General features: G+C 42.4%; 1 protein-coding gene across 2 annotated transcripts in view; it reads right to left on the bottom strand.

The window, feature by feature from the left end:
* Window positions 1-5,912: 5,912 nt before the first annotated feature.
* rab28 (RAB28, member RAS oncogene family) overlaps window positions 5,913-11,374 on the bottom strand; it is a 42,249-nt gene continuing 36,787 nt past the window's right edge. Inside the window, exons 7-8 of one of the 2 annotated variants that reach the window (XM_086024206.1) lie at window positions 8,936-9,037; window positions 5,913-6,770 (exon numbers count right to left, since the gene is read on the bottom strand). In XM_086024206.1, coding sequence (XP_085880332.1) covers window positions 8,942-9,037 — 96 coding nt within the window. In that variant the 3' untranslated portion in view covers window positions 5,913-6,770; window positions 8,936-8,941. The remainder of the gene's footprint in view (window positions 6,771-8,935; window positions 9,038-11,374) is intronic. The other variant, XM_086024207.1, reaches the window with a different exon arrangement.

Here is an 11,374-nt window from a genome sequence, read left to right as displayed (position 1 = left end):
GACGGAACTGTTGGAACTTCCGTCACCGGAAGTGACGGAACGTTGCAGTTCCGCCACCGGAAGTGGCGTTCCGTCAAGTCCGGTGGCGGAAGTTTGCCACTTCCGTCACTTCCGGTGAGATGGATTCTTTTAAAGTGACGAAATTGACAAATGTCTCGAGCCTTCATCACTCCTCCATGTTGGAAAGGTATCAGGCTGATATCACGTAGTCTGATCTCAAAGCTGGCGTTCAGACCAACAACAGCCCATTGACGGGAGCTTATGTTATTGCCTCAGGTGCCGCTGAGACTATGAAACGTGATCTAGCCAGGACAGTTTATGTAACAGAATCGTGCCGATTGGGTCGACCCCGACGGACAGCGCTTGCCGATTCTGAGACACCATCTTTGCAACTCCAAATCGTTACGACGACAAAGCGAGTTGAAAGAAGAGTTAGAGGCAGAAAAGTAGACAGAGTGGTCGAACCTCACCGGCTGCCTTCGATCACATTTGCAATGCGCCCCTGCGGCTGGTACTTTCATCTCACTAAACAGCAACCCAGCAGGGAGGAATCGGGCTGTCAGGGGGGATTGAGCTCTAGTGAAGGACCGTGACACCAATCAACTTGCTCTCTGCTGGACCAGCCAACAACAATATCAAGTCAAATATGTTTTTGGCACGGTAAGCTAAAAGTTTAATCAAGGCTCTTTTCTTGAAATGTATCAAGACAGTGGCTGGGTCATTTCCTGGTGTAAACAGTCCATCTGGTCACACTGGAGTGCCAGAACAGAAATGGAGTGTTGGAAGAAGTGGCAACTTCATATTGAGCGGGGAGAAAGCATCGATATAATGCGAGGTGACGTTAGAAATTCTTTCTGAGGTCAACACAATGCGACCAGTGTGGAACAGCCGCACGGTTCGGTGTGAGTTTTCTCACAGTATCCATCAGGACGTCTCAAGCCCCGCTGCTCTCATTTTTAGGACACACTCCAGTTAATCAGAACCAGTCTGGTCCAAGGGCTCGGAGGTCATCAGGCATCCAGAGGAAATTATTGATGGAAATGAAGGTGCAGAAGAGCCCTCGAGCTCAGCGCTCCACACATGCTGGATGCAGAGTTTCTCAAGCGTCTGAACAAAGCCAAGTTGTTCGCGTGTGATTTAAGTGCTGCTTTTGTCATGACCCGCGCCAAGAGCTCTTGTTTTTATTGGCTGTTTGGTCCGTTTCCTTTTCTTGACTGGTTTTAAAAGACAACAAAACTGTTCAGTGGACAAAACGGAGCCTCTGATTAACCCACTTGAGTCGCCCAACGATTTTTCTAATAACACACATAAGTGGCGTTTCACGGCGATATGTCGGGTCATGAATCCATTAGGGCGCTCGATGACATTTCGTGCGAGCGAGACACGGCCGGGCGGCATCGTTTGGAGAGAGAAGTGGCTGCGAGAAAAGAATGACAATAGAAGTCAGGTCAGGTTCCAGTGTGTCGGTTGTTGGGGGAAGTGTCTGCTGATTGCCACGCTGTTCTGTAGATGCTGGCGGACGGCGCGAGGTGAGAGGCGGGTTAATTACTACACTGAAGAAGCGAGCGTGAGATGCTTTACCCAGCCGTTGTGGCTTGGAGGTTTGGGTTTCCTGGGCTTCGAGGTGTTTCTGAACATGGCACAGCGCAATGCCGTACGGAGCAGTGATGGCACAGAAAACGATGATGGCGTATACTGTTACAAGTCCAGCCATCCATTTTCGATATCCTCATTAGGCATAGACAATACAGTACAATTTTATTGATATAGCGCATTTCATAGCAGCTAGAGCTGAAACAAAGCACTTTACAAACAGTAGACAAATAAAGACAATAAAAGGCCATATAGATATAAATAAAAAATATATAAACAAATAAAGACAATAAATTAACATAAAACACAATTGACACCTGGAGAAGAAAATAAAATAAATCAAATGGATTGTGTTCAATAAAATATAGATAAATAAATAAAATGGATTGTGTTCAATAAAGACAAATATTTACGAGTTACTGTAATTACAATACTGTGACATCATGAAATCGTGATATCGTTGCTCGAGGTTATCATATTGTCAGAATCTGACACCGGCCTATGACCAATCCTCATTATGGTCACGGGTGAAATGGAGCCAGCCTATACCAGCTGACTTTGGGGAAGAGGTAGGGTGATCTGGACAACTCATAACACTCACATTCACACTTAGTGACAATTTAGTTCCTAACATGCAAGCGCAGGCAGAACATGCAAACTGCACACAGGAAAGCCAAACATGAGATTCAAATCCAGAACCTCAGAACACTGCAACTAGCAAAGCGATTTTGATTCAATAACTATTTTGCTGCCCAAAGAAGTACAACACGGAAAGTTGAGCTACATCCACCAAGACTGGCGCTTTGGCATGACTAACAGGCAACATTATTCTTCCGTGTACAAGGCTAGCATTGAAACAGGAGTTCAGGAGTGATTCTCTTGTCCCCATTTAAAAAACGGTCTGACAACCATCACAATTAACGGGGTTCTTTCGTTGACGTAAAATACATACAATTAAAGTTTAAATTGTGGTTTTGAGAGGTTTTCATTGGAACGTTTCTAACACACTTAGCTCATGATACTGCCCTGATTTTTTTTTAGGGTCTCAGACAGCCACTAGAGAAGATAGGTCTTTGTTCTCGTCCACGACATCTCAAGTCATATCCAGAGGCTGTTGCGTTTAAGTGCTATTCATTCATCAACCCACTGAAAATAGCGCCCATCCATGCCAAAAAAATCTTCAGTTTTCTGTCCCCGAGTCTCCTTTTTTCGGAATCTGCCTGTTTTTACTGGCAAGGTCCTCCCACCAGACCAAGCACACTATAAATACGACCCTTCTGAATGCCCACATCCTTGCCACGAAAATAAATCATGGGCTTCTCGGCTGTAGCAGACAGGCAGCACCTAGCAAACGGGACAAGCGGAGATCCCAATTGACCGGTCAAACAGGAACTGGGGAACACCCACTGAGGTTCCCTGGGAACGAGACTGCTGGCTGGCTCACCTCACAACGCTCTTGACAGGCTCTAATATCCAAAATGGCTTGTCACCCGCCTGGCTCGCAGTGACAGAAAAGATGACTGCGGCTCATCAGGGGGGTTGACGTATGTCCTACTTACTCCTTCACCACTCTGGCACAGGTGCAGAACGGAAGTGGGGTGAGTGGGTAATCACCAGGGTGTTGGCCCATCACTACCCACACAAGAAAAATGCACAGCCCACAACTATGGGCTTCTTACCAGATTACTTACCATATTTTTTTCTTTTTTTACTCGGGGACTGTCATTGCATGTAAAGCACTACACCTATTCACTGTTGCAAGCATGAAGGGACCATTAAATGTTCGTTTATTCATTATACGTATGTATATTCTTTTTTAATTACTCGCCCGATTAATCTTTAGCCGGGTTTATATGGAGACTTTTTTTGTTCTCTAGTCCTGTTGACATGTGACGTGATCTATTCCAATCGGCCGTTTACTTGCGCCACCCTGTTAATCAGATCAGCCACGTTACAGTCGTGTGACACGTGGAGATCCATGTAAACATCACGTGATCTATCAAGATGTAGTTCATTCATCTATTTAGCACAGTGTTTGCAATTCTTTTATTGAAGCAGCATCTTGTTAAAAACAAGTTAGCAGTCCTTCAAAACAAGTTGTCGTGTCGCAGACGGACTCTGGTAAGACGCTGCCATTTTAAAGTGCGTATACCACGTCACTACGCATTTACGTATTCATGATGGAAAACGAAACATTACCGGTTTGATGTTGTGTTATTTGGAATGTTCAATCAACTAAGATGACGCGATGGGAACGGTGACGTCGGCGCCAGTGGGTGCGGTCGTCCACATGCGGACATCCTGCCTCAAACACGGTTAACCCTTCACATTCAGAAGAGAGCTATGAAAATTCTTCTTTAACTTTTGTTACCCACTGGTGTTATATAACTTTTTCAAGAAACGACAGCAAAATAGCCTCCTTTGCTAGAGCCTCTGTGTCCCTGATCTGTAAACGGTGATGTACATGAGCAAATGATTTGACGCATCACCCAGGCACGCCTTCTGTCTCTGCAGTCTGATTGTCTAGTTTTATTCATGCAACGGTAAGTTAAGAAGATTTAGAGGCACAAGATGGGGCCAGAGAGGAATGGTTGTCCTCCACAAAAATGGTGATAATATTCTCCTGTCAGGTCATAGGAAACGGGCTTCTGCAAAATGAAAAAAAAGACAAATCCACTGGCGGGAACAGGCTTCTACTAGTATTTTTTTTTTTTTCTGGCAGGAATGGGCTTCTTTCAAAGTAACCCCCCTAATTTTTTAAAAATGTTTTTTTGTTTTGTATTTTTATTTTTTTACTGGCGTGAATGGGCTTCCATTGTTTTAACATACATGTATATACGAAAAAGTGTTGTTGTTGTTTTTTTTAATCACTGCAAACTCCACATTTGTGAGCTTGGTCAGTAATGAATTAAAGTCATAAGCAAGATATCACTGCATTGGTGGACCAGCCTGGACACCGTTTTATTAGCATTCACAACTTTGCTAAGACTCCAGTTGTGTGCAGTGTTTGCTAAATGGTAAATGTCTTTGGAAATAATACGTACTCGTTGCATTCAATCATTCTTTAGCATTAGTTCTAGCGCTAACTTTGGATTAGTTATTTCTAAGGCTCTGGTTGATTATTCATATTTTTTTATCTGCATTTTGCCTAATTCTTTTTTGCCAGGCGACCAGTCCAGGGTGTACCCCACCAGCTCACCCACAACACTAGTGATACATAGAAAATGGATGAATATTCATTTTGTGGTAGCGTTAGCATTGGCTCTTTTATTAATTTCGCCACTTGTCTGGTGTGTTTATACACAAATGTTGCTACATATTACATTGATCAATACTTATTTTAAACTATATAATGTCAACTGCTATTCAGGTCTTACATTTTACGCCAGGAACGACAACCATTTGCGGAATGTTGTTCATTAGCAAAAATGCCTCACAAGAAGTTGCTGAGCAAACAAGAAGAAAAGTTGAGTTTTGAGCCCTCCAACCTTGACATGCGCCAGTGTAGCAAAGCCTCGCCCTTCCTCCAGCATTATTCCTTTGCTGATATTCTTTGCTTCCGTCTGTAGAGACGCGACAATATAGTGCGGGTCTGAGCTTGGAAATGAGCTGCGGTTGTTTTCTTTGCAAAAACACCTGTCCAAACAGCAGCAAAGCCAAGGGCAACTCTCGCCTGTCAACACTGGTGACAGCTCTCGACAAAAAAAATCCAGCCCAGACAATTCCTAAGACGTCCACTCGAGCGAAACAATGCACGTGGGGCTGGTGTGACCCCAGCTGGGGCCGACCATTTCTGCCCTGTTTGTAGTCTTCATTGGGGCCGACACCTGGTTGGAGAGATACTGTCTCTTTGTTTTGTTTATCTGTGCGGTTTCAAAGGCACTTAATCCACTGCTGGTTTCAGTGACACTGACGAGCGCCCCAAAAAAAAAAAAAAAACAGGAGGATGGGGCGGGGGTTGAACCAGACCTTTCATAACAAAAGGCTAGGCTATTTAGTACAAAGTAATTAATTAATAAAGCTTACAAGCATTTATAAGGCGTTCGTATCATCTGTCCTGAGTGGATTTAGAGACTATTCTGGTGAAGATTCACAGAACACAGACGAGGCGGATCATTAGCCAGCAGCAACTTGGCTAGCTCTGTATAGGGAGGGAGTGGAGGTGGTCTTGTTTCAGTCTTTACGCTTAAATTTCCACAGTTGTTCTCGAACACACACAGCATCGTAATCACTTCGCCGTTAACATGGATAAGATGAGTGAAAGATTGCAAAGAAAAACTTTGCAGTCTCAACTAATTGAAAACACATTTACCTTACCATTTCTCATTTTCAACATAAAACTTTTATTTAAAAACAGAAACCAGCTGAATGATCATCACTTTAAACTGTACATATACAAGTCATCATTTTATTTACATTGTGGGAATCTAGATGTGCACATTTAATGATTTCTTGTTATGTTGGGTATGGTCCAGCTTTTGATGGATGATATGCTTAAATGTCAACATTTATATATAGTGTAGAAACTAACTACTAATGTGTCACTCTTCACAAACAATACATACATGTAAACGTCTCTTCTAAGGCTTTATCAACACGTCACCATTGAATTTTGGAGGAAGTGCGTAGAGATAAATATGTAGAGAGGAAATACTTTCAATAGCTGAGCATGATTTAACTAGAATCAGAAATACACGATTTAAAAGTCTCCTGTTTGCAAATTATGCTCATAAGTGTGCTGTGGAAAAACAAAGCTCTAATTAATTTTAGCACCACATTCACAAATGTCTCTAAACTGTGGTGAGACCTCGTTGGTTTTCACCTCCATCTTCAAACCGGGAATGCGCTTTGCTCTTGTTGCGAGGCAGCAATGGATGCTAAAGCCCATTTACTTACGTTCTGAACAGCGGATGAATCACAAATAAAATGGGAGCGGAGTGGTGGTTCTTCGCTAAATGAACGCCCTCGGTTCTTCATCTCGGCCGTACGAGCGATACACGAGTACGGACAAAAGCAGTTTGAACAAGTCAGCCCGGGAGGAAACGCCGACTGACTAGATGGAATCGTGCTGGCTTTGCACGGACTCACTGCACCGCACACATGGAGCTGCGAGGGGGGTTGACCGTCCGGGCCACCATATCCTGACTGTAGTTCACGATGTCCGCTTTGACCACACGCTGCAAGAATGCAGAAAGACAAAACGCACCAGTCAGCTACAGCATTGTTCGTTCAGAATCGTGACTGCATTCCACATCTAGGTCAAAATCCACGACAGAGACCACATAACAGTTGAAAACGCAGCTGTGATTTGCACAACAGAGAAATACATTCCACGGAAAAATCCGTAGTGGCGGTCTCTGTGAAAATGACTTCCACTCCATTTTTTGTACCAAGGGCAACGACGCGCAGACGACGAGAGGAGACGGTTGACATCACTTTGTTTTCCTGTGCCAAGTTTTGACAACCTTGGATAATTTGTTAAATGTTTGGAGCCGATGCTAAAAGTAGTGTTATTTCTGACTGAAGATGCGTGTAGGTGGAAATCACGTGGCTAAATTTACCATTGAACAATTATGTTAACTACAATGTCAAATATTTATGAACTACTTTGATGTCATTTTACTTTGCTCCAGCTGAGCAAAGACATCAAATTCTACAAAGGCATAGTAGTATGTAAACTATCAATTTCTCAGTGAACACGAACAATTGTAAGAACTTTTATTGAACTAAACCATGGTTAAATTCTTGGAAATCAGAGTGCTTTAAATTTTAAAAAATGCTTTCCTTCAATGCTTTGCTTCACTGCCATTTGTGTGTACTTTGTTGTGTTCTCAACATAATTGAATTTGTTAGAAAGAAATAATTTTGTGTACACGTTGACACATCGCAGCAATCAATCAATGTCGCACTGTTGTGAGAGTATTTCACAGGAAAGTATATGATTGAACATTTCGGATTTCCTTTCAAACAAATCTTTTGGGATGTACACATTTTTGTTGAACACTGTAGATGGTTATTATGTTCAGTACATCCGGAAAGCATTCACAGTGCTTCACTTTTTCACATGTTATGTTATATAGCCTTATTCAAAAAAAAAAAAAAGAAATGTATTTTTTCCTTCCAAATTCCACACACAATAACCCCATAATGTCAATGTGGGAAAAATGTTTTTGAAATTCTGACAAATAAGTTATTAAAAAACAAACTAAGAAATCACACGTACATACTGTAAATATTCACAGCCATTGCCACGAAGCTCAAAATTGGGCTCAGGTGCATCATGTTTCCACTTGTCTTCCTTGAGTTTCCTACAGTTTAATTAGCCGCACGTCTAAACTGACCAATCCGGGGAGAAGGGCGTGCGTTAGGGAGGTTAACAAGGACCGGATAGTCACTCTGTAAGAGCTTCAGCGGACCTCTGTGGAGAGAGGAGAATCTTCCAGAAAGTCAACTTTCCCTGCAGCACTCTACCAATCAGGCTTGTATGGTAAAGTGGCCAGACGGCAGTAATTCCAAGGCACATGGCAACCCGCCTGGAGTTTGCCAAAAGGTACCTGAAGGCATCTCAGCCTATTGGCAAGAAAATTCTGTGGTCTGATGAGACAAAGACTGAACTATTCGGCATGAATGCCAGGAGTCATGTTTGGAGCAAACTAGGACCTCTCATCACCTGACCAATAGCATCCCTACAGTGAAGCATAGTGGTGGCATCATCATCAAGTAGGGATGATTATCAGCAGTAGGAACTTGAATACGAGCAACCATTTCTGGAGGGATCTGAAAATGGCACCGACGCTAACCATCCAACCTGATGAAGTTTGAGAGGTTTGCCAAGCGGAATGGGCAAAACTGCCCAAAGATAGGCGTGCTAAGCTTGTGGCATTATACACAAAAAGACTTGAGGCTGTAATTACTACCAAAGTTGCATCAAACAAATATTGAGCAAAGGCTGTGAATACTTATATACATGTCATAGTCTTAGTACTTTATTTAGAATACATTAGAAAAGAAACCCAAACGTTTTTCACAGTCATTATGGGGTGTTTTGTGTAGAATTTTGAGGCAAAAAGAAAAAATGAATTCATTCAATTTTGGGATGAGGCTGGAACATAAAATGTAAAAAAAAAATGAAATGCTGTGAATACTTTCCACTGTATTACAGTAAGCGGTTTAGCACAACACAGGTCATACTGTTGGGACTAAGAGGGCTACAAAATCACACGGTTCTAAAAGTCCAAGAGGTCTTTCGGCGCTAAACAATTCCACAACAACAGGAAAACTACTTTGTACTTAATCCTCTAGTGAGACTCATCTACAGTATACTACTGTACTGTAAACATACTTCCACTTATTGAACCAAACATATTTTGCTTTGCTGGCGGTTCTCTTGTCTAATGGGGCCTTCATCTTGAGGGTAGTTGACCAACTCGGCCTTCACGATCCTCTGAGCAGGTACGACACATGTCCGGCAGCGGAGAGATTGAGGAGAAAAAAGAAAATGATAGGAGGAGATAACAGTAATGGCTAGAACGGAGAGTAAAGTCAAGTAGATCGAGGACATGTGGGGTGATAGGGAGGAAATTGTGCTGTGATACAAATTGAATATAGGATCAAAATATAGAACCGATGACATCGCTGTTAAGCGGAAAACAGCAACTATTTCCCATTAGCAGGCGCACAAACTGGCCGGCTCATGAATGAGCTGCTGAGGCCTGGTGTCGAAGCCAGTGATGGATCTGAAGACTTGCTATCTGATCTCAAAGACAGAGGAGCAAGATGGAAGGGGCAGCCGGGCAGATATAATTCTGTCATGGGTCGTGACCCTTGTGTTCAGCTTGCTACAGCTGACAGCTGATAATGAGGCTTGACTGGGCCAATGCCTCCACCTCTAAACAAGCTCCAAGAGAAGACCTCACATCCATTTATCCATTCTCTAAACTGCTTTAAAAAAATCCCAAAGTCATTATTATTGAAGAATTTGCTATAAACAGGAAGTGTCACGAATGTTGTGGGATTGAAGCTCAAAAGTCAAACATCATCGCAGCCAACACTAAGTGCAAGAACTCATTTTGAACATTTTGTCACAAATATGAACTCACACAAAATGTTATTGTTGAGGTCCTCTGTCTGTCACGCCTGCCTATTTGCAGTTCGGCACGCACGGTTATTCACATATTCACGGATCCCCCCGCTTTTTAAAAAAAAAATTCAAATTTGATTTTTCCATGTTTTCCAGAATTTTTCCCCCCCATTTTCAACCCGTCTATTAGCCAGCCAAAATTACAGTATACTGTATGGTTCTTTTTTGAATTGCTCAAACCCTTTGTTGTTGGGTTAGGACAGTGGATCTTTTATACAAGCTTTGAGAAATGTATTATCAAAAATAAAACATTAAATGCACCTATTTTGCATGTATGCACATACTTAGTCCATGTTTTAAATCGAATTTTTGTCATACATCTGATTTCTGACAAACAAGTGTGTGGTCCTATGGGGCCCCCCGAGAAGCACTGATGAAAAATTGGGGCCCCCTCCAGCAATTAAGTTGCCCATCCCTGTAATAGATTATCTTCTATCTAATCTTTGAGGTTCCACCATAGTAAACATTTGTATCAGATGACAAGATTTTTTGCTGTCAACATTTAAATAACCTGTAAAGGGAACTAACAAATTTGTTTCGAAATACATTATAGAATTTTGAAGATAATTGCTTAAAACGTGCAAAGACCGAGAACTACGTAGTACTGAATTGTGGAGATCAAGCCAGGTCGGTACTGCAATTGAGAATTTGTTCTCATTTGCCTTACCTGGAATGAAGGGCAAAGGAATGAAGAATTAAAAATAGCGCAAGCTGTTTTTCACCAATACATTTCTCCGGATTTTTTGGACTAACACAGACACCAGGTTAGTCAAAGTGATGCACGTCAGCATCGGGCAAGAACCTCCCACCCCTCATATGAGCACTTGAGCCCCTTTGCTTGCATCAGTGGTTATCCGACGCAATTGCGAGTTATTCAGTTATTATTCACGAGGCCCAAAGCCTGTTATGTTGAGAACTAGCTGCTGGTTAGTGCCTCTCGTCGCAGCGGGGGAAGCCCCGCTAAGACACGATGGAATATAAAACAGCCACTGGAGATTTTATGATGATATATATTGCACCACAAACATGTAGAGATGTGTAGGCATAAAAAAGACGCTAGATGGAGTATATTAGTGTAGTTGAGTGACAAGTTGAGCGGGGCGTGGTTTCAGGTCAATCAATGACAGCTTGATTCTTCATGATGCTAAAACCTCTTTTTTTTTTTACACATTTTTTTGTTTTTAAATCATTTAAATTTGGAAGGGTTGTGAACCAACAGTTTTCTCTGTTAGTGTGTCAAATTCACAATACATTTATTTTCACTTTACAAGGATTTTAATACAAAGCGGTCGGGGTGGGCGATATGTCGACATTAGATCATTAAGCGATTCAACGTGTTCACGATCTCATAAAGCCGGAAGATCGTTTGATCGTCTACATGGCACATTCTATACAGTTTAGTTCGATGGCGGCGCAAAGCCGCTGATGCGTATACGCGACCAACCAATCACAGCACGCACAGTGCACCGTACGAGACACTCCCCGCCTCCCTGTTTGTTTGTATACAGAGGGGAGCTATAGCGAAAAATCACCACGAAGCAGAGTTGCTCCCGAAAAAAACTCCACATCCAGCGCCGATTTGGTTTGGCTTTTCCTCGGAGGAGAAAGGGCAAACAAGTTTGCAGAGACTCAGTTCGGACG

This window comes from Filicampus tigris, chromosome 2, assembly GCF_054856515.1.
Source record: "Filicampus tigris isolate MCC_2025a chromosome 2, RoL_Ftig_1.0, whole genome shotgun sequence".
Taxonomy (NCBI): domain Eukaryota; kingdom Metazoa; phylum Chordata; class Actinopteri; order Syngnathiformes; family Syngnathidae; genus Filicampus; species Filicampus tigris.
This window is presented reverse-complemented; position numbering and strand designations above follow the sequence as displayed.